Source organism: Tuber melanosporum (assembly GCF_000151645.1).
Source record: "Tuber melanosporum whole genome shotgun sequence assembly, scaffold_130, strain Mel28".
NCBI classification, from domain to species: Eukaryota; Fungi; Ascomycota; class Pezizomycetes; order Pezizales; family Tuberaceae; genus Tuber; species Tuber melanosporum.
The window spans coordinates 170,801-195,216 of record NW_003298787.1 but is presented as its reverse complement, the minus strand read 5'-3'; the positions used below and the strand labels follow the sequence as shown (position 1 = coordinate 195,216).

Here is a 24,416-nt window from a genome sequence, read left to right as displayed (position 1 = left end):
TTCAACCCAAAGCAGATGGCAAAAGAATCCGCCCCTTGGTTGACCTTAAACTACGAAATGAAAACACGGTTATGGACAGCTCCACTATCCCAAATCAAACCCAGATCCTAAGTGCAGTTGGATGGGCTAGATTTCAAAGCAAAATTGACCTAAGCGATACCTATTTCCAGACAAGGTTAGATCCTGAAAGCGAGCCCTACAACAGTTTCAAACTACCCTTCAGAAGTTTCATTAGCCGAGTTATGTTACAAGGTGATATGAATGTGCCCGCCACTTTTATGCGAATTATGGAAAACCTCCTAAGCGAATACCTCCACCACTTCGTCTGGGTTTACATCGATAATATTCTTATTTTCTCAAACTCCAAAATAGAACATGCCGACTATATAGGTTTGGTTTGTACTAAACTAAGGGAAGCTAAGTTCTACGCTAGCAAGAGCAAATCAATCATGTTAGCGGATAAACTCGATATTCTTGGACAGGTGATAGATGATGAAGGAATACATGCAGCCCCTGGAAAGATATCCTGTTTAACAAAATGGATAACACCCCGAAATCAGAAGGAACTCATGCGATTCTTAGGACTAGTCAACTATATTTCCCAGTTCCTACCATACCATACCACTGTGATAACACTACTCATAGACCTTACCGGCAATGCAGAATTTGTCTAGACCTACACTCATGACCAAGCCTTTACCAACATCAATGAATTGATTAAAAACGCTAAGGTTATAAGACCTATTGACTACAGTAAACCAGATCCGATATGGCTGATTACTGATGCATCAGATATTAGAGTTGGAGCATGAGTTGGACAAGGAGCCTCTCATGAAATGGCAAGACCAGCGGCATTACACAGCAGGAAGTTCACTAATTCACAAATGAACTATAGAACAACGGACAAGGAAGCCCTTGCTGTGATTGATGCTCTTGCTGCTTTCAACTACATTCTGATGGGCAATACCTTCACCATTGTTACTGACCGCCAACCTCTCACTAATCTTAAGACAGAAAAGGCACCTGGAAGGAGAAGAACAAGATGGATAGGCGAGATCGGCAAGTAGGATGCAAAAATCATCTATACTCCTGGAAGAACGAACTATTTAGCTGATGCTTTCTCCCGCCTATATGACAATCAAGAACTCACAGACCCTCCTCTTGTTCATGACCACACAAGACAAAGTGAAAATAGCCCTGACGACACCTCCCATGAACAAGAACCATCAATAGCTACCGCCAGCTCTGCCGCTCCCTCCAATCCTTTCTCTTACACCATGTATAGAGCTGCCAGAACAGAATGAGGAAAAGACATTGATAACGAGTAGAAAGATGATTGCACCCTCGGCAGCATACCTCCTCACGAGCTTGAACAAAGCAGACTCTACTGGTCCCATAGTTACCTCGATACTTGCCGCTTTCATCAGATTGAAATTAAATTCGGCAACAGATACTAGCAACCGTACTATATGTCTGCTGAGGATTCCAAAACCACCAGTTTTGACACTGCAGAAGGAGCAGAAGAAATAATGGATGAAGATGGATCGATCCAACCTCCCCTTACTCTTAATCCTGCCCTAAGATGATACCAAGGTCTTGAAGAACTCAAACAAGCAGCAGCCTACATGGATGCAATATCCTACCTACACTTCCCGCAGTCAGTACCGCCATCCTCTCCTCCCATAATCGATTCACGACCACTATACGGTAGACCCTCACAAGTATACCACAATGAAACCATTGTTTCTGTCATGCCTCCCACAATTCTCGAGCATCGTCGACAACTCTATGAAACCTTTAAAGAAGAGGAAGCCCCTATCGAACTGACAAGAGGATCCCCCATTTAGGATAAACGAGATGTTAGATCAACTACAGAAGAATTACCCTCCTCTTTCTGAAGCCAAATGATAGCAGGATATCACCATGATCCAATCTACTTTAAAGCTATAGATAGCTCCAAACATGGAGATCTCGCCCCCTACAACATATCCAATGGAATGGTCTATACTAGCACCCGGTATGGTGATGTTAGGCAGAGACAACTTGATAGACTTCAAAGTTGGCTAGGCCAATTGAGATTCATTTCTGTAGACAGAGATTGTCTAGGAAGGCTAGGACTTTGCTCGTTTCGTTTATGACTACTAGGAGCGAAGGAGAATAGGTAAAGTAGGGTAGAATCGTAAAAACAATATTATATTGTTAAGGTCTCTTCTCCATTGCTTGATGATGTCTAAAGCTTGGGAGGCACTTCGATATTTATATTCTGCGTCTGAGTGTTCGTGGACTACATCTATTTATCATACAACTATGTACTTCTTCAATCGTAATTCGTGACGTCAAGTTTGCTTCCAAGGTGCGAACACCTGTAGACCCTGAAAACCATCACACCTTCTTCGGTAATTACGATATTTCTTCTTAGGAAATGTGCTGCCCCCAATAGTAACATGCCGATTAGCAGAGTCTTTAGACTTATGGCCTAGTTTTTAAGTTGAACTGAGTTGGCTCCAATTGTCTTTGCTATTGATAAAATGATCAGTTTTATCCACGGCTATATCTGCGAAGGTAGCCATCATTACAACCATCATAGGTCATCTGACTCCAATCTTTTGTAACTCCATACCCAACCGATAGATTTTCTTTGGATAACTTCCTATCAACTCGTAGGAAGCTATTCCACCAGATTGGTAATTAACCCCTTTGTCCGCAACCCTTGGTTGCTCTCTGGGTACTAGGTTTCAGTAACCATTGTAGTATTGAGAATCACCCCATGGCTACGACGTGTTCCAAAACCCAGTTGCAACACTCCGTGAAGTTCATTGGCTTCTTTGGTAGTATTCTTTGGAGTTCTAAACTCTTCTGGTGGATGTAAATATATTGGTCTCTAGTAGAGATCCTTTACCATTTGATACCATCTCGTTGTGCCAATTCGTCCCATTACCTACGGCTCATGCCAAAGGTGTCATGTCTTTGAAGCTAAGTAACGCTCTGAGTAGTTGACGGAATTACTCTGTTCCACTTCCCAGGCCTAGCCGAAGGTCCCCTCTCATATATCCTGCGAACAGAATTCGGCCGGACAGCTGGCTATGACGTATATGGTGTTACTCTAACACCTTCAATTCTGTAGTAATATATTCACAGGACACAACTGAGATTAATATATATGATGACGCGCGGGCCCCATAAGGGAGCCGGAGGGGGGTGTTGGAGACCAGAGGTTCCGATTCTGAGTGGGGTTACCCTACTTAGGGTGGTTCCTAGGTATCGGGTTCTGGTATTCCTAATAGGTGAACATTACCTATACATCCCGAAAGGCCATATGTTTAACAGAATGACTATTAGGGAACATTTCATTACCGAAATCCACAATAAAGAACACCATAGTGTGGACTGCAACCTCCAATATGCCTCTGAATTTGTTTACTGGCCTGAAATGCGAAAGGACTTCAGTGATTTCGTCAATCAATGTGAACTCTGTCAGGCAAATAAGGAATGAACACAACTACCAGAAGGGAAAGCACAGACCCTCCAACTACCATGTGAAATATTCGAATCCTTTGCCATCGATTTAGCAGGACCATTCAACAAGTGCACCGGATATGACACTATCTTGGTAGCTGTGGATAGGTTTTCTGGATACACATGGTTGATACCAATAAAGGTTATTAATTCTTCCAAAGACATCTGGAATAACCACCAACCATACCTATTCACCCCCTATGGATACCCATTATCTATTGTCAGTGATACTGATCCCTGTTTCACTGCCAGATTCTGGAAGCAAACCTTGACCTCTCTCGGAATCAACCATATTATAGCTACTCCTGGACATCATGAGACTAATGGCCAAGCAGAACGAAAAATCTGCGAAATCAAGACTGAAATTAGGAACATGATCGATGAATAACAAACCAACTAGGAACCAGCCCTCATTAAGCTTGTCGCATATATCAATGCCGGATATTCAGACACCTTGGGAATGTCTCCATACAAGGCAATCTTTGGCCGCCAATACCCCCTCCTACCTACTACTCTATTTAAGAACTCCTCAGTCCCTGCCTCTGATGACCACCTAAGCTGCCATCAAGCATTTCGGAATAATGCCTTCCAAGCTGTTAAAGCTGCCTGATTCCGAAGTACCACAACTGCTCAGAAGCGACGACGCAAACATGTCCCTATTCCACCAGGTAATATACTCATGGTACATGGAAATATGTTTATTACCAATGTTGGACGCAGCAAGAAATGACAACCCTGATGGTGAGGACCTTTCAAGGTCTTATCCTTTGACGAGCATACAGAAAACTACACTGTCCAGATGGATGGACGCATGTACCGCCGCAATACTGCAATCTTTCACACCTCTGCTGTCAAGTGATTCTACCCAAATGACGCTTTCAAGTTCCATGGAAGAAGTCACTCTTAACCTGCACCTATCATCATTGATATGAAAGATGAATGAGAAGTTGAAGATATCCGAGACCACTACCTGTAGCATGGGAATGATCAGTTCCTGGTCAAATGGAAAGGATACCCAACAAGGGAAAACAGCTGGAAACCACTATAAGAACTAGAGCACGCTATGGATATGGTAAATAACTGGTAGAAAGACAACATGCTAAATGAATCCCTCCCCCCAACGATCAACTACATCACCATGTGCTAGATACCTACGATGCCAGAGACTGAGTGATGGCATGCGGAACTCGAATCAAGGGATAGGTTTTGGGTACCATACTTTGAGTCGGAATTCGAAAGCAGCGATGAGGAAAACCAGACCATGAAACAGGCTCTTGATAACCTTATCTGACCACCATCCTTCATCCAAATACCATAACGATGTCAAACTATATGGAAGTCAATGTGAGGCTGCGACAACAGATTGTTGGACTATTGTTGAACTGCAATGTTATCCAACTTGAAGACTACTTCGAAATCCTCTGGATAGACTACTGTTCTGATTGCGACAATGCTCAGGTTGATGTACAGCATGAATCTGATATTCATGACTACTGTGATTTGCATTTCTTTGAATTTAAATGTTTTCTTAGGATTTCTTCTTGTCTCTGATGTGATACTTATGATGAAGAGCTGATAGCAGAAACTGAAGCTTTTAGTTTCTCAGACTCCGCTTTTGATAATTATTAGATTTTGTTTGTTAAAACAGTTGTTTTGTTTTGGGGAATGTAACTGGTATGGGTACTCAGTTATTAGTTTTGTTGTAAGTATCGCTTTGATACTTGGTTTGTTTTAAGTATCGTTTGATACTTAGTTTTGTTTTATGTTATGTTTTAAGTATCGCTTTGATACTTGGTTTGTTTTAAGTATCGTTTGATACTTAGTTTTATTTTATGTTATGTTTTAAGTATCGCTTTGATACTTAGTTTGTTTTATGTTATGTTTTAAGTATCACTTTGATACTTGGTTTGTTTTAAGTATCATTTGATACTTAGTTTTGTTTTATGTTATGTTTTAAGTATTGCTTTGATACTTGGTTTGTTTTAAGTATCGTTTGATACTTAATTTTGTTTTATGTTTTGTTTTAAGTATCGCTTTGATACATTATTTGTTTTACCAAAGTGTATTGATTGATATCTTTGATTAGTTTCGTTCATGCCAGACATGAACAGATTTGTGTATTTAAAGACTGCCTATTTCTATGATAGAAAAGGCAGACTTTGACAGACAGTATTTCAACATACTTGGTTGAACAGTTACTTCTTTATTCCTCAGTACACCCTCGAAGCCTCCTTTAGTTCTCAGCTCTTACCTCCTCTCTGGAAGAGCAGGACACCCACCAACTATCATATCAATTACCGATAACGTGATTAGCACCTTGTGAACACGTTACACAAACTGCCCTTGGGTTAGACTGATGACTTTCCCAAGTTCAACTTATCATATCGGCCACATCATTCCTCAGGTAGCAGGATAGTGCCTGCCCCGCTCCTCCTTGTTACGCTATATTTCTATGGTTGGAATCCTACAATGTTGTTTATCACCGTTCCCTTAGAGCTTTCATCCTTATGGCATTTAGGGTAGCACCGTCAGGTGTCTCCTCCTCGCTTCAGTGGGGATAGCTTTGACCCTGAAATATCTTACCCCCTGGGTGGTATTTATTGCTGCCTGGGGTGGTGTGGGACAATTGACTGCCAGACACTCACGTTGTCTGTACGTGTGGGTAGTTTGGTTATGGACTGTAGTTGGCGGCTTCACCCATTGCAAGTGGGGCCTACCTTCTCTTTATCTGCATCTGTTCGCTTGCTCTCCCCCTTCATATCACATCCGCTGGGGGTGCCTCTTGCCTGTCCGGTTTGTGCCTGTTGCCAGACCTGTGGGGCTGGCTTTGGCTGGCTCTACCTACTCTTTCCTGGCTTGATTGGACCTCGGTTCGACTGGGTTGGATGGTGTAGCTGGTGTCAGTACCTTCGGGTGTTGGTGCTGCCTTCTTTGTGGCTCCAGGCTGTGGCTGGTAGGCCCTCGCGGCTGCAAGGTGCTGGGGATTGAGGCTCTGTTGGTGTGGCCAAGACCAGTGGCTGCCTGATGGGGTTAGGTATAGGCTGTCCTGTAACTATCAGATAGTTGATCTGTCTGAGGGACTGGGAAGCTGGATGGGCTCTATGGCATCTAGCGTGTGGGGCTTGGGAGGGGATGATTGGAGGGGGAGAGACGCCTGCAAGCACTGGTCAGGCCTATGTCAGGTTGGGCAAGGTCTAATTAAGTGTTTCCAGCCTGGCTTGGACTGTTGAGTGAAGCTGCCGAGTACTGCAAAGCTCCTCGACGGACTGACGGGTGCGTGGCCACTTGTGCAGATAGTGGGTTGCGACTACCTGGTTGGACTTGTTTAGATCTTGCACGCTGGATTATGTATGATTTGTTTGGTTTCTTTGGTTTGGCTACGGGTTTGGCAGGAGGAGGCATGGTACCATGGGTGGGTGATAGGCCCCATTGACCTTTCTTGGTCTATTACTACCTCTATGTATTTCCTATATTTGTGTTGTTTTGGTTGGAAGACAGGCAGTGGGTACAGGTCCTCCTCACTGGTATGCTCTTCAGAGGCAACGGGCAAAGTGGGTATATAGGGTCAAAGGCCTGACATGCGGGTGCGAGAGGTTGACATATTGGTTGCCTCCTCCCTACCATTGTGTCGCCTGTAGGTTTAACTTGTATGTTTGTTTGTTTGTTTTCTACCGTGGTAGAGGTTTTGCGGGACGGTTTTCAGACCAGGTGGTAATGATTTTATGGTTGTTGGATGAGAAACCTGGTCAGCTTGGTCTTTCACTTGGCTTCAGCTACGCTTTGTGCTGGTTGGCTTCATACTAGAGGGGCTACAGACTTGGACTGGGGTGGGTGCTGGGTTGTTTGATGGCCTTGTAATTAGTTCTCATACAGGCATGACTCGGGGATGGCAGGTGCAGGGCTGTAGACTTAGTTAACTTAGGATTAGTGGCATACCAGTTAGCGGTATCCCTGTGCTGGTGGTGGCTCGTCGTATGCCAGTGCTAGCAGTATGAGTTTAAATAAAATTAGATTGAATTCTAAGTACTTTTCCTCATCCTTGCCGTCACTTCGCCTCGAGCATTTCTTTTGCACCCATGATGGGCCTTGATGTCTTGGATTCTGGAGGAGATATCTGAGTTCACTCAGTAGTTCCTGGGGTTCTTGGTGTTGAGGTCCGTTGGCGTTGTGTGGCGGATTACTTGTTTGCATCTCGTTTCGTTGCCTGCTGGTTTTCTCACAATGCTGGCGCGAGCTATTCATCACAGTTGCTTACAAGCCCCTTTGTGTAAAATGTCTTCGGCTTCATATCTATCATCTACTCACAGGTTTTAAGTTCGATTGAGGGGATTGAATATTGTGTTTAAGTAGATCACCCGTGTTGTTCTCTGAGCTAGTTCATGTTTCTTGTTGGGTTTTAATGGAGTCCTTAGTTCTCACGATACAAAACGCCTGCGGGTTTGCTTGATGACCATCCTGTGTCTTCAAGTCGTTGTACTGACCATACCACTTCTCAGGTAGCAGGGGGTACCTGCCCAGCCCCTCCTCGTTACATTACGTTTCTACTGTCGGAATCTTACGATGTTGTTTATCACCGTTCCCTTGGAGTTTTGTCCTTACGGTATTTATTGTTGTTCAGTCAGGTATCTCCTTCTCGCCTGGTTGGAGATGGCTTTGACCCTAAAAGATCTTACCCCCTGGTGTGGTTTTTTGCTACTGCCTGGGGTGGTGTGACACGATTGGCTGCCAGGCACTCAGATTATCTGTGTGTTTGGATAGTTTGGTTGTGGATTGTGGTTGGTGGCTTCACCCCTTGCAAGTGGAACCTACCTTCTGTTTTTCTGCTTCTGTTTATTTGTACTCCCCTTTCATGTCACATCAGTTAGAAGTGCCTCTTGCCCGTTGTTTGGTCTGTGCCTGTTGCCAGACCTGTGGGGCTGGCTTTAGCTAACTCTATCTACTCTTTCTGGACTTTATTTGACGTCAGTTTGATTGGGTTGGACAGTGTGGCTGGTGCCTGTGCATTTGGGTGCTGGTGCTACCTCCTTTGTAGCTCCCAGCTGTGGCTAGTGAGTCCTCCTCGGCTATGCGGTACTGAGGGTTGGCCCTCTGTTAGAGTGGCCAAGATCTGTGGCTGCCTGATGGGGCTAGGTATGGGCTGTCTTGTGGCTATCGGGTGGTTGATCTGTTTGAGGGACTGGGGGGCTAGATGGGCTCTGTAGCGTCTAGTGTATGGGGATTAGGGGGTGCTGATTAGGGGGAGAGAGGTACCTGCGAGCACCAGTCAAGCCTGCATCAGGTTGGACGAGGTCTAATTAAGTGTTTCCAGTCCGGCTTAGGCTGTTGGGCGAAGCTGCTGAGTGCTGTAAAGCTCCCTGACAGACCAGCTGGCTGATGGCCACCTGTGTGAATAGTCAGTTGCGACCTCCTGGTTGGACTTATTTGAGTCTTACGTGTTTGGTTTTACAGAGTTTGTTTGGTTTCTTTAATTTGGTTACGGGTTTAGTAAGAGGAGGCATAGCACCACAGGTGGGAGATAGACCCCACTGACCTTCTTGGTCTGTTACTACTTCTATGTATTTCTTTTATTTGTGTTGTTTTGTTTGGAGGATGGGCAGCGGGTACAGATCCTCCTCACCGATGCACTTTTCGGAGGCAACCGGTAAAGTGGGTGTATAGGGTCAACAGCCTAGCATGCTGGTACGAGAGGTTGATATGTTGGTTACCTCCTCCCTGCCATTGTATTGCCTGTAGGTTTAGTTTGTGTTTGTTGGTTTTCTACTATAGTGGAGGTTTTGTGGGATAGTTTTCAGAACAGCTGGTAGTGATTTTATATTTGTTAGATGAGGAACCTGGCTGAGTTAGTCTTTTGCTTGGCTTTGGCTACGCTTAGTGCTGGTTAGCTTCATACCTGTTAGGAATACCAGAACCCGATACCTAGGAACCACCTTAAGTAGGGTAACTCCACTCGAAATCAGAATCTCTGGTCTCCAACACCCCCCTCCGGCTCCCTTACAGGGCCCACATGTCGTCATATATATTAATCTCTGTTGCGCCCTGTGAATATATTACTACAGAATTGAAGGTGTTAGAATAATACAATATACGTTGTCGCCGTCCATCTGACCGAATCCTGTTTACAAGATATATGAGAGGGGACCTTTAGTTAGGCCTGGAAAGTGGAACGGAGTAATTCCGTCAACTACTCAGAGAGTTACTTGGCTACAAAGACATGACACCTTTGGCTTGAGCCGTAAGTAATGGGACGAATTCACACAACGAGATGGTATCAAATGGTAAAGGATCTCTACTAGAGACCAATACATTTACATTCACCAGAAGAGTCTAGAACTCCAAAAGACACTACCAAAGAAGCTAATGAACTTTACAGAGTGTTGCAACTCGGTTTCGGAACATGTCGTAGCCATGGGGTGATTCTCAATACTACAATGGTTACTGAAACCTACTACCCAGAGAGCAACCAAGGATTGCCTACCGAGGGATTAATTACTAATTTGGTGGAATAGCTTCCTGCGAGTTAATAGGAAGTCATCCAGAGAAAATCTATCGGTTGGGTATGTAGTTACAAAGGATTGGAGTCAGATGACCTATGATGGTTGTAATGATGACCACCTTCGCGGATATAGCCGTGGATAAAACTGATCATTTTATCAATGGTGAAAACAATTGGGGTCAACTCAGTTCGATGTAAGAACTAGGCAATAAGTCTAAAGACTCTGCTAATCAGGATATTACTATTGGAGACCGCACGTTTCCTAAGAAAAAAGATCGTAATTACGGAAGAAGGTGTGATGGTTTTCAGGATCCACAGGTGTTCGCACTTTGGAACAAAACTCGACGTTGCGAATTATGATTGAAGAAGTACATAGTTTTATGATAAATAAATATAGTCCGCAAACACTCAGACGCGGAATATAAATATCGAAGTGCCTCCCAAGCTTTAGACATCATCAAGTAACGGAGAAGAGACCTTAACAATATAATATTACTTTTACGATTCTACCCTACTTTACCTATTCTACTTCACTCCTAGTAGTCATAAATGAAACGAGCAAAGTCCTAGCCTTCCTAGACAATCTCCGTCTACAGAAACGAATCTCGATTGGCCTAGACAACCTTGAAGTCTATCAAGTTGTCTCCGCCTAACAATACCAGAAGGGCTACGGACTTGAACCAGGGCCAGGGATGGGTTGTTTGATGGTCTTGTAATTAGTTTCTGTGCAGGCATGACTCGGGGATGGTAGGTGCAGGGCCGTACACTTAGTTAGCTTAGGATTAGTGGTATACCAGTTAGCGGTATCCCTGTACTTGTGGGAGCTTGTCATATCCCAGTGTTGGCGGTACAAGTTTAAATAAAATTAGATTGAATTCTAAGTGCTTTTCCTACTTATTACTTTAACAAATATAAAATACCTTTACGATTTTTATCATTATCGCAATCTTTATTGTTACGCCAAGAAAAGATCTTCACGAAAGAAGAGTTAGAGAAAGCTTATGATAGATATTCCTGATAGAAGACGAAGGTCTTGTACTATCAGTAACATAGGCAGAGGCCTAGTACTATTATAAGACGAAGGAAAGTAGAAGGAGAAGAAGAGAAGTATCGTTCCCCATCACTAAGAACTAACTATCTGAAGAGGGATTATTACAATATGACACATGCTCGTATTTCTCATATAGCATTTTTCCTATTATTATAGTAAGTAGCCATTTATGATTCTAATAATTTGGAATATCTACTAACTATTCACTTTTTCTTTTTTCTTTTTCTTTTTCTTTTCACATTCACGATTGGTGTCTTGTGGGATTAGGTACAATCTATTTTACTATAATTGCTGAGTATATACATTAAATATTCTCCTTTTTTCTTCTATCTTTTTTTCTTTTTTTTTTCTAACTACTCTTGGTATTTACAGGGTAGATTTAGTCCTCTTGGCAGCTGCCACAGACGCCCTGTCATGACCCCTGTATTCAGGTGAGAAAACCTTCACAATACCAGCAAATACCAGTCCCTTCCTGTAGAATACCAGCCAACATTTACGAATGCCAGCAAAATGCAAGGTTTCGCCCATGGCCAAGAAAATAACTGTTTAACTTCTAAGCAGGAAAACACAATCATAAAAAATCATAATTTTTTTTTTGGAAGATAAACCAGCGTTGAATGTATTTATTAGAATTTTTCCTTTCGGGTGGGAAGTCTTAGAGACATATTAGGAAGAGAAAATGTAATTTGTGAGAAAAAAAGCGATTTCTTGAGGTGCTAAACTAGGTAATAAGCATGGGTTTCAACACAGCTTGGCACAAGCATTATCCTAAAAAGGTGATTTATTGCCAAATTTTAAGTGACACTAGCTATCTACCTAATTATTTTTTTTATCTTTAAAAAAAACTCTAAAATTTAGAAGTGTTTCTGGTTTACTCTCTTGAATTTTTGGAGGTTTTTTTTATTGAATTTACATGAGTGATTCTGAAAGTAGGATTTGCCACAATAGATTTATTACTCTATTTGGGTGTTAAAGGTTAGCTGGTATTCTACAGTGAATGTCCATGACAAGCTGGTATTGAAAAGGTTTCCCCGTGTTCAGGTTCTTCATGCCGGGAACTTGTACCTACCTACTCGTACCTACCTGCCTCCCCCCACCTTCGAACGCGGCGAAGTATGTAGTGGTGCGTGCGTTGTAAATGAGGGGAGTGCAAGCGCAAGTACGGGACGGGTGAGGGGGAGCGAATCGCTTCTCGGGAGAGGTAACCGAGTTGTTCCGAAAGTCTATAACAGGGTTTTTTCTCTTTTTTTTTCTTTATCTCGCCCGTTGATGTTTCATATTTATAGGTGTTTGTGCGTGAACGATGGAGGGCGAAAATCCGGAGGACAAGGCAGGTATCATAATAATATTGTTATCATAGGCAGATAAATATCATATATAGATAGGAGGTAATAGGTAGGAGGGTAGGTATGATAGGCAGGTGTAGTCATGAATATTCACTCGTTTCGTGACGTGGCCCGGGAAGATGTATGTATGCACGCACCAGTGGAGCACCCCTATGCATCAGATCAAATGTGTATTTATGCAAGCACCCAAGTAAAACCCGTCAAGACAACCGAATTATGTAATGCAAGGTTTAAGCGGCGTTGCCCCGTTGCTTCCTGAGGTCATCGGGGCTCTCGGTCGATTCTATTGGATCGTGCCACCGAGATCGCGGCGATTCGCCGGATTAGCTGGGTTGGGAAGAGGAAGGTATCATACTCTAGGTTTCAAACTTGCCTTACCTTAACTCCGTATTATAGCGAAGGTCTAGCGTTCATTGGTCAAGGGTTGATGTGAGTTCGGTAATGTCGTGGGACGTTAGCTTGTTGTGTTGCATGCTCACATTGGCTGAGCTGAGATCCGGTAATCGAATCACGAGGTTGGTTTCGTTCTGGGAGATTAGCAGAGTGCATTTGTGGCAATGTTGGACTATCGTACGGTGACTTACTGCGTTCTTTTTTTTTTTTTTTTCGTTGTTGTTGCTGTTGCACGGTATTTGCGGGATTGGAGGGCTATGGATCGGTTGAGGGTATTACGTCCTTGGAGGGGGTTTGGGGTGGTGGTGGTGTGGGGTGTCTTTGGTTGAGATGTCGAGTGATGGTTTGTGATGGAGTGTGAGGTAAGTGAAAAATGGAGAACGGGTCGAGATGGAATACCGGTAGAGGGGTATACTAGGATAGTCTGGGTGGAATAGTTTAGGGGGAAAGGGAATTGACGCTGAGGTGATTTGAACAAATTTCACACCAATTTCGTGGGAAGTCAGTGCTGTAGCACGGATCTGTTCCATACGTAGACATAAGGTCTAGGTAGCCCCTCCATTTTCAGGGAATTGGTCGTCATCATCTTCGACACCATTACGATGAGTCCGCTAATCGTTCTCGCACATCCCGTAATACCTGAGAAACCGTCGTGTTCATCTTCAAAGTTTGTCCCCTCTCTCATCCTCTCTGTTTTTTTGCCCTGTTCTTATTCTTCCCATCCATTCTCCCAGTTTTTGCTTCAATGGCGGTGCTTTATCCTCCTATTGTAAGCTCATATAGCCAACTGGTTCGTTTAATTTCATTTCCCCAGACCTGGGGGGCGTTGATACATGAGCAGCTCGAGAGAGCCTGTCGAACTTTGTATCGGAGGATCGATGGCTAACCCGGGTATAATCTAAGAGTTATCGCGGGCCATCGAACGTCTTGAAGCTGCTTCTGAAGGTATTCGGATGGAATATTTCAGCTTCTTTGGCACACAATTTATTACCGAAATTCGTTATATCTCACACAAGATCCACAAGCGATGGATCCAATGTTTATTGTAATCACAAGCTCCTGGCTTCTGGTCTAGATCACCCATGGTAAGTTCGTGCCTTTCCCGACTCTTTTAGATGCGATGTATCCCGGGTTCTGGCACCATTACTGTGTGAAGGTACGGTTCAGTTAGAGAAAGCAAGAATGCTGATATTTTCAGGAAGGGAGACTGCCGAATGTATCTCCCATGGTGAAAACAGCAAACAAAACTCTTCAACTTGAAAGAATGCTCTAGCAAGGGGGCTAGAAAAGATAGCAATATAGACAAGGCAAGGCCGACCATGCCTTCGAAGTATGAGGTAGTATGGATTCACAATGCTTTCAGCACTTCCGAAAGTTGCTCTTACACTGCCTCAAAACTTTTTACAAATGGGATCACTGAGGTTCCGGCAATTATGGGCGTAAAGAGCTGAAATAAGTCATTCCTTCCACGGGAAATCGGAATATAATGGCTCGATGGAACAAGCCTATAGTGTCGGCAGAAGGCCACCTGGGCCGTCGGGGAATATGCTGGTTGTGGGCCTTATGTGAAGAAAAAACGGACAGTTGCTGCTAGTTACTCATCTAACTAGAAGTCCGAATGGAAAACTTATTGCTTCTGATTGTGGGTTTCCTGGATAGGGCAACGATGTGAATGGCGAGGGACGGAGGTGAGCTCAACTAGTCTGAGGAGAGTTTACTGCGGGCTATATCCTACTGAGGCACGTTTACCCGTTGGAGTGTCAATGCACAGCTGTGCTGATTTCCCTATCTAATACATAAATCGTGACAGGAGAGATTGGGGCTAACTTAGGGATAAACCAAACAAATAACCCAACTGTCTGCTTGCTCTGTGGGGGGAGATTTGGTGGGCCTGTCTTGGATGAGAGTGGGCGAGACAATAAAGTTTGGCCGAAAGACATGGGAAAGTGTCTCGGGGATAGGTGTTGAAATACCGTAGCACTTTCCAGTAGGTGCAACTGCCTAGGGATACGTTTTCGTACACCTTACCGCCGGAGCCCGGTGCCCGAGTATCTGTGTCATGCACGGAAACATATCCCTAGGCACTTGTACCCTCCCTGGTACCTCCGTTCTGGGGCATGATGTTTCCTGGAACTTGCTCGAACTTGCCATCGTCACTTGCCTTTTGATAGGAGTGCTTGTTGCTTTGATCTATTGTTTTACTGCTATGTTGTGTCGAAATTTCTCTGTATGAGTATGGTGTCTGCTGGTCCTTCCGTGAAAATGCGGTCGAGCTCTTCACTCTCTTCCTTCATATTATTCTAGTAATCTTCCCAACAACGGGAGGAAGCACTGAAGCGAGTGATTCCACATGATTTTGAATAATTGTTGATGACGAAATAGGGGGCCTGTTACCGATAGCTGGCCGCCAATATTTATCAAGAGTGGGTCGTGTGAAACGATGGTCTGACGATCAAACTCGGTGGAACTCGGGCGCCGCGCCGCTCGAGTTTGATACCGAGACGGGTTCATCAGGCTAACTATGATACCGTTCCGTGCTGTTCCCCCGAGTGTCACCCCTCATCACACTCTTTCACAGTGTTCCAAACAGTTGTACTTGAGGACGGGGGGGGTCACGGTGCCGGGGACTGGCGGTAAGCGGCGTGTTGATCTCTACAGTACATATCATGCCATTGTTATAACGCGGCATCGTAGGAGCTGTTTTTGCACTTTTTGATGTAGAAGGCCGAACTCAGAATCAGGACTACCGTCAGCATCTCACTCGGATTTCAATGCCCCCCCCTTTTTGCCAATGCTTGCGTGGGGCGGGATGCTGCTATCTTTGGTAGACGCGGTAACCGGGGGAGAGAGATCAAAGGGGGTCAGCAAAAGGAATTTTCATTAACTTATTCCATTTGAGACACAATGCACGCCGTTCGCGCACTGTAGGGAAGAATACTTGTACTGGCACACAAACGCGGAGGCGGATAGCTGCGACAATGCTGATTGGTTCAGTTTGGGGTATGAAGTCCATCGGGGTGCCAAGAAGCGGAAGTGAATTACCGCGATTGGAAGTTTTATTGGGGGGGAATTTATTGAGGCTCTTGGATAAGGTTAACCCCTGACCCTAAGCGAGGACTGCAAGGGGGATCGAAGTCGAAACAGTTTGAAAACCCGAAGCTTGAACAGGATGCCGGTGAGGCCTGGGTATGATACCGGTACTGAGTTGTAGGAAGAGTCAAAAGAAAGTAGAGTCGACGAGTTGAAGGTTAGGCGGGGGTAAGATTGTCATGAGGTAAGATGAGAAAATGTGGTAGATGTGCTTGTAGGGATGAAGGGGTCATTCTCTGATGGGAGTTTCTGCGTGTGATGCGTCTCTGTCCGGGTACTTGTACCGTGGGCAGCACGGGACTGGGGAGTGGGAACTGGCCTCTGGCTGGCCACCCTCCTCTGGTGGGGGGAGGAGGGTCATTGGCCAACCAGAATTAAGCGAGAGTCCCAAATTCCCTAACTATTTCCACCGGAACCAGACCAGATCTGGTTGGCGCACGGTCCGCCTTAGCCATGAGATTCATTGTCTTTCCCGGGTGCATTTCTCAAATTTTCTACTCGGTTTGTATCTTCTGATCCTACTTTCGGTGGTTTGTTGTTCTATTTTTTATGTCTCGCATTGCATTCTTCCTCTCCCTCTCTCTCCCGTGACTTTCTCTGTTGACGATTCCCTCTCTCCCTCTCCGCTTTCAGAGTTATCAAGTCTTCAAGGTAGCGACATTCTTGCTCTCTTACTCACTCACTCGGGTCACTCCCTTCTCTTAGTGATGATATTTTGAGGTTTCGAACTTGGATTTTGCCCCTCGTTCTGCGAACGCACGCGCGCGCACCGTTCAAGGGCTGTTTTGCTGGGACTAACTTTATCCTTGGGAGCACAGCACCGGTAGCTTTGAAAGTTGGAAGGGGGGGGTGTTTCCTCTTTTTATTTTTATTTTTATTTTATTTTTTTGGTGTCGTTACTCTCTACTTTTGCTACAGTACTCGTACAGTAGTCTACTGCTGCCTCGTTGTGTTCTCCCTTTCCGCACCCGCACATTCATTCACTCTCCCCCTCCCTCTCTCGCCGCTCTCTATGCGCTCGCCACAGTAATTGTCATTCCGGCCGTCCACTCCCTGGTCTCGTTGTTTCGCTCCGCCGATTTCCTGCCTGATTCATTGCCATCAATTATCATCATAATCAATCTTGCTTCTCGCCTGCCTGTCACTTTTTACAACCCGGCTGTATGGCCCTGCCTACAAAGAGTTTCCACGTAGAAGGATTTCTTTACTTACGTTTTACCCTAACAGATCATTCACTCCCTTCAACTCACAATCTCTCACACCACAAAAATATACACGCACGATTCACGGCTTTCACTCCACTAATACATACCCACAACCCCTACCTTGCCTACCTTACATACTATCTCTATCCATACATCTTTCAGCGGGTGAACCACCATCGGGTGTGTGTGTGTGAGAGGGAAAAAAAAAAAAGAAGGGGAAAGAAAAGTGTTTTAAGTGTCGCTACTTCGTTGTCACAGATTCCCCACCTTAATAGTCGATAGTCAACATCTATTATCATTAAAAAAAAAAAAAAGATTATTACTTCTTTCTCTTCTCTTTCTCTTTTCCCCCCTCTCTTTTCCCCCTTCTTCCTATTATCCCCCCACACCCCCTTCACTCGCTTCAATTACCCACCCTGGGACGGAGGATTTGCATGGTACGACTAGTTGACAATAGCCTTACTGCTGACGCCTACTCCGCCAAAAACACCGATCCGTGCATGTCGCCTGCATACGAGACTATTTGGTTTTCCAACTCGATGAATAATTAGGCCATCTCCAATTTTCAGCCCATTTAACCCCTCTACCTCTGTTCGCACACTGGTTTCCATCGGAGAACAATAAATCTCTTTTTCAATTGATCAAAAATCCGGGGACAAACAGTCGGTGTTGAAGGAATAGTTATGGCAAGCTTTTTCACACCGACATCCAAGAACCCGGGCGGTATCCCTAACCTGAAACTCACCCCAACAAACTCCCCCGTCTTTCTTTCGTCTCGCAACAGTACCAGCATACGATCTACCAGCAAAGGACGTCAGAGTTCTTCCTCTGGGTCCTCTTCATCTTTCTCCACTTCGCCATTTTCCGACTGTGGACTCGCTTTGAAGCGCGTGATAGGATGCTCCAAAACTGCGTTCGATAGCCATCCTCCTTCTCGGTCGTTCGCATACACTGCGGGCGCTGCGGCTGTGGTTGTTCAGCTGGACGACGACCTGCAGATCACCCAAAGATTTTTTCGTGCTAGGCCAAACGCTCCCACCCTAACCTCGACTGTATCCTCGTATGCACCATCCACACCGGGTGGCTACTCGCAAGAGACGAGGAGTCGGACCGCGGCATCGTTAAGGGATGCTGGCATTGGAAACATATACTCAAACAATGCTTCGCCTTTCTCTGGCGAGGATTCGCCTAGCTCAAGAACATGGACTGCTAGGGAGCGGATTAAGGCTGCGACATGTCTATCCTTTAGCCCCGATGGAAAGTGGATAGCGGTTGGAGAAGTACGTTTTCTTTCTTTTTTATTTTTTCCCCCACATTTTCTCACTCGCAATGGATAATGATGGAATCGTGCTGAGATTTCGCTAGACTGGATACAACCCGAGGATTTTGATATTTTCGTTGTCGAAAGATGTTCCCAGCGATTTACCTGTCGCTGCAATGTCGGAACATACCTTTGGTGTTCGGAGTGTTGCATTTAGTCCCTGTTCAAAATATTTGGCTAGTATTGGCACGATGAATGAGTAAGATATTCCCAGTGATCATCATCAGGCTATGGTGCGCATGCTGATTTTCATGAAAGCGGGTTTGTCTACGTGTGGTCTTTAAGTGGTACTAGAGGCAGCCTTGTTCGCCTTCATTCTAGCAACAAGTGCACAAGTTTTGTCCGGCAGATAGCATGGATGGGCAAGAGCCTTGTAACGTTTGTATACCCCGCTTTCGAGGCTGCACCGCATTAATTGACATTTCACAGTGTTGGCACACGGCATGTGAAGATCTGGAAAACTGAAGACGAGGTTAGTCCAAGATTTAGAAAGTCACGTCATGAGTGGTCACTTATACGCAGACAGCAAAAACCCGTAAGCCCTGGGCCTAAGGTATTGCATGGACGGAACGCGTTGCTGGGTGCTATGTCAGATTCGACCATGAGTTGTGTTGTTGGGATCTCAGATGACAAGGCCTTAGTTTGTACGGAGAAGGGTGACATCTGCTTATTGGATGAGAGCGGTCTTCGATTTTCCAAGGTTGCTAGTGCTGAGTTTGGAGTTGGATGTATCACTGTTGATGCCGAATCGAAGTTTGCCTGGGTAGCGGGCAGACATGGCAACATTCGGTTTGTGTTCATTCTGGGTGCCCTAGAGTTGCGTGCTAATTATCTTTAGGGCGTTGGTATTGAAAGAGATAGTGCCCTCGACCCCGCCAGAATCGCCGTCATCATCGAGATCCAGTTCGCCGATCCTTCCCTATGGATGCCGACCGGCGCATGTACTTGCTATGGCCAGCATGCTTGGACATCTGTTTACCCTGGATTCCAATCATTCGTTGAAGATTATCAATATGTCTACCGTGGATGGTGTGCCGGTGCCTAATTCGATGATTCGTGAATTACCTGCGCACAAGGATGCATGTTTGGGCGTACGATTATTACCCGCCAACCATAGCTCTCACGGCCTTTTCTTCACTTGGTCTGCTGGTGGTGCTATTTTATTTTGGAGTTTGGAGGGTGCGCAGAAGGGTGAATTTCAAGTGGAACTTGAGCAGCCTATGGAGAGTGAGGATGATGTCCCGAACGAGTTGAAAGTTGTACGAGTATCGGATCGCGGTGATATCTTTGTCACCGGAGACAAGTATGGCGTGTTAAGGTATGGGTTCTGGGAAGACGCATCCTGACTGAGCTAACCGTTACCGCAGGATAATCGATGGCAAAAGCCATACCTGTCAGTATGTCGTAAAGGCGCACAGTGGAGAGATCATGGATATCGCGGTTCACCAGGCGACTATCGTTAGTTGTGCAAGAGATCGCACGGTACAAGTATTCACCAAGGCTGGGGATGGTTGGTCTTTAGCTCAAACGCTGGACGACCATACGTCCAGCGTATCAAGGGTTCTGTTGCTGGAAAATGGAAATAAACTTTTGTCTTGCTCAGCAGATCGGACCATAGTTATCAGGGAACTTTGTCGCCGAGAGGCGATCAACGGAACTGTTGCTATGGCGTACCTAGCGACTAAGACTTTAACGACTAAAGCATCGCCGGTACATATGACGCCTCTTTCAGATGCCACGTTAATTGTGTCGACAATGGATCGACAGATTCACAAATTTGATTTAAATGCGGGGAAAAGTGTTCATGGGTTTCGGTGTACAGATGAATCGGGTGATGCGGTTGTGATGGACGCTATAACGGTTGGAAAGGACAAGGGATACCCGAGATCTAGAATTCTTGCGGGTATATCGACAACGGATAAGAGTATACGCCTTTACGATTTAGCTGGAAATCTCATTGATAAAGAATGGGGACATACTGAGGGAGTCAGTGATGTTGCATTATTGGAGAGGGGCCCACGGAAAGGGGAAGAGACGGGTCAAACAATAGTTATCAGTACGGGCACAGACGGCACGATCATGATATGGGAATTTAATCCCAAAGCCCAGGAACTGGAACCCGCTACTAGCGCAGTTGTTGCTTGCCCAGACTCTGTGGATGGCGGTTCTGCCAAGAAAGAGATGACCGCGACAAAGCCGCCCCTACGAAGGGTACTGAGTCGGAGTGAGCTGATGGATTTTTCGCCCAAAACGGCTCCAGTGACGCCGAATCCTAGGCCTTTATCTGTCCATGTCCCATCCTCTCCTCCCCGAACGCTGAGACGGAAGACATCGGCTTACGGAATGAATCGATCTATAAGCTCGAAAGGCGGTCCAAGTGCACCTATGCCGCCGACACCTTCAACAACTACAACAGAAGACTCGGTGTCACCATCGACACTAGTATTTACACATACCACTACTGCTGCGCCGAACGCGGCGCCGGCTGTCTCAACGCCGCCTGGCCCAAGTACCGGACGAGAAAGCCGCAAGAGCACTACTAGACACCGCACACCAAGCCCGCCGGACCCGACCAAGAGTCAAAATCTGCCACCACCGCCGCAGCGGCGTGGAAGCTCCATGACGAGGCCTCGTGGGAAGAGCATAGGAAGTCCGAATGATCCTAGCAGTGGCAGTGGGAGCATGGGTGGATTAGCGGAAAGCCTCTCACGAAGTTTAAGAAGTTTCCGTAAGAAGATTGACTCACCTGGCTCCAAAGACGGTATAAGGCCAGAGGTACTCAAAGATCTGCAGCGGGAGTTGGCTCTAACGGCCAAGGAGCTAGGACTCTCGGAGAAAGGAGAGAGTAAGAGCCGGGGTAGGACCCACGGTTCTACTCGTGGCACATCTTCACGGGAAGACGGTAGATCAGAGATCATGGCGCAGCTGTTAGATCAGTATTCAGAGCGACTGGTATCGCTGGTTAGTGATAGACTAGAAAATGGGAAAGGCAAGCTTCCCAAGGATAGGAAAAAGCCGGTGGACACAACAGGCGAGGGTTGAATTCTCTTTTATTTTTTATTTCTCTTACACAGTTGTTCTCAGCAGGGCTTGCATCTTTTTTTCTTGGATTGCTTATCGCATCATATCTACTTTCTTTTAACAGGGTTTAGGTGACTTTCTTTATTTTTACTCCTTTCTTGGCACAGGCTTTCGTTTCTCTTTTCTTTACCGGGGGATTGGTGTTCATTTCCATTGATTAAAGAACTCTGCTTCCAGCTTTTCTTTACTTGACCGCCCTAATCACCTTCTTTTCAGTATCTAATGTACACTAGTTTCCTCGTGTTGTCGGCTTTGTTTTTGCTTGCATTGGGATGGCTTCTGCTTTTTTTCATTTTCATTTTTCTTTACCTTTTCTTGTGTCTTTTGGGCGGTGGGATTTGGTTCGGGTTTTCCTTCTGCTCTTTTTTCTTTCTGTCTTGTCTTTTCTCGTTTTTTATTAAATGCGGGTTGGCTTGGAGAGGATGTATAAAGTATTGTACTGTCTGGGAGTTTGGAGGTGCGGGTGGGTGAAATGGAAATGGATTCGAAGTTTAAAACATTAAAATGATTCCTCCCCCAAGACACTTGGACTGGTTCATGGGATGTGATTCGGTGTTTTGTAGTGGTCGAATGGTAACGTACGGTACATTACCATACTTTACCATACTGTATGGTATGGTAACTTACTGTAAACTTACCAGGCACTGTTAACCGACCATCATAGAAAAAGTAGCCCTCATGTGAATAGTCTGTTTCATGATTACTCTATCGGCTCTTCAGTTTTCTGGACATTTGTTAACTTTGTAAGTTGTGTTTTAAGCAGAAAGGGAAAAATACAATAACTGTTGAGAAAGAAATATTGCAAAATTGAAGAGACTGAGTTTACTGTCACGAACATAGCTTGGCACAGAAAGGGTTTTCACATGACTCATGATTATGAGTCATAGGTATGTTATTGTTTTATGCATATGACTCACTTGGGTCATATGACTTATTTTGTTATGATTTGTTATGTTTCACACATGACTTGATTATGAGTCATGAGATGTGCGCCTGGTGCGTATGCCTTGCAAGTGTGCCTTACAGGTATGCCTTGCGCATATGATTTATGTTTTGCACATGATCTTGCTATGAGGTTATAGGTTTCACGCATATGACTCAGTCGAGTCATATGACTTATTTATTGTGTTATGATTGGTTTATGAGTTTTCGCAGATGACCTTACTATGAGGTCATGGGTTTTGAGTATGTGACCACTTTGGTCACATGACTAGTTTGTTATGATTTGGTTTTGTACATGTGACTACTTTAGGTCACATAATTACATGTGGGAAGAACACTATATAAGGAGGCCGATGCGGCTGAGGAGGATAGGTTCTTCACGCTTTGTTCTAAGTACTTTTCCTACTTCTTGCATTCTGTGTCGGAAGTGAGCATAACCAATACTTTACCTTATTTTGCTCGCGATAAATACTTCATCTGCTGTTACTTGTTTGTGTTTTTCGTTTTGGGTGGTCGGTTAGAAGTAGTTGTTCTCGCTTAGAAGATACTTCAGTGTGAGATATCCGTGGCCTGGTCCCGGTAATCACTGAGTATAGTTTAGGCGAGGATGGCGTCTTCGACAGCCTCCTCCTCCATGGATTCTCCCCCTCCTTCGAGGATGCCGTCCCCTGTTTGGTTTGACTCCAACCCCTCCTCCTCGCTTGAGACAGCCCGTGCAGCCTTATCTCTTGCACCTGCTACTGAGGCTGGCCGTGGCCTCATCCCCACAACCATATGGTCATATGTTGCGCCCAAAGGGAACTTTGGTTTCCTACAGTTTCACCACTACCATGGGTGTCAGAACGCAGTTAACCCGCAATTTGATGATTTGGTTCGGCAAACGGTTGCTGGCGCGACCGTTGCCACGATGAAAGAAGTGGAGGTTTTGGTGAGAGGTTTCCTAATCAGGAGAGGCTGTTCAGCCACATGTGGCTTGAACAAAGAAACTACCACAGGACTCTTTGTTCGGTTCAACTCGGACCATGGCTCGGAATATTCTGCAGCCCCCGTACCTTCCCCTCCCAAAGACTTTCGGGCTGTAGTCCCTGAATCCTCCGTCCCCCCTGCCAAGGACAACTCGGCTGCCACCACAGTTGAGATCAGCTCTTAGTCCTCTACTCCTCCCCTCGCTAGGGCTGTCCAAAGCAAGATGCCCAGCTTCCTCCGCCAGGCCCACAATACTGGGACCGGCTCTCCGACTCCCTCCTTCCTGGCAGGAATGTCTTCAGGCGAAAGGGCTCTTTACGAAACCCCGAAGTTCAAGCTGGACAACCCTGATGATGAGGACTATAACCCCCCTGCCTCTGGAACACGCTGCCGGACACGGTCGGCATCTCCCGCTAAGCGATCTGCTGCTCCTCTCCTTGGTCCCCAATTTTTGAGGGCTATCAATGTCGATGAGGGACGGAAAAAACAGATTGCGCCCGCTCTTTCTAGCCTACCCCTAGGTGTTCACCAGAGGCGCCTGGCCATCCCTCCGCCTGTGGTGCTTCCATCGACAATTGAAGCCACACCCCCTTCTCCATCCCCGCTAATGACTGAGGATGTCCTGCCCACCTATGGAGTGATGGCTAGAGACACCCCTATAGGCCTAGGTGAGGGACGTAAATCGGAAGTAACTGGTTTGGGCGATAGCATACACACTTCTTCACTAGCTATGGGTTCATCACCTCCGCCTATTATTGAACGATAGGAGTCACCTCCCAAAGGCCAACTGGAGGGCCCCTTAGAAGCCGCCAGTGGCGAGTCAACCCCATTGGAAGTTCAGCTTCCAGAAACCCAACCAGAGGATGCCGACACTATAGTGGCCCAGGCAGACTCGATCATGGCATGTGTCTGTGAGATGCTGGATGCTGGTAGGACTCCCTCACCTGGACCCCGCTCAGGTAGTGTAATCGGGTCTATGTTGGAAGGCTTGGAGGACATCCGGTCTGGCAAT

At 45.6% G+C, this 24,416-nt stretch overlaps 1 protein-coding gene; it reads left to right on the top strand.

The window, feature by feature from the left end:
• Positions 1-17,777: 17,777 nt before the first annotated feature.
• Positions 17,778-22,001, top strand: GSTUM_00002329001 (uncharacterized protein; the record flags this gene model as incomplete). XM_002836094.2 has 6 exons in its annotated part: positions 17,778-18,374; positions 18,460-18,614; positions 18,674-18,793; positions 18,845-19,236; positions 19,295-19,733; positions 19,783-22,001. The coding sequence occupies 6 exons, from the start codon at positions 17,778-17,780 to the stop codon at positions 21,455-21,457; spliced, it is 3,378 nt and encodes a 1,125-aa protein (XP_002836140.1). The 3' UTR covers positions 21,458-22,001.
• Positions 22,002-24,416: the final 2,415 nt, after the last annotated feature.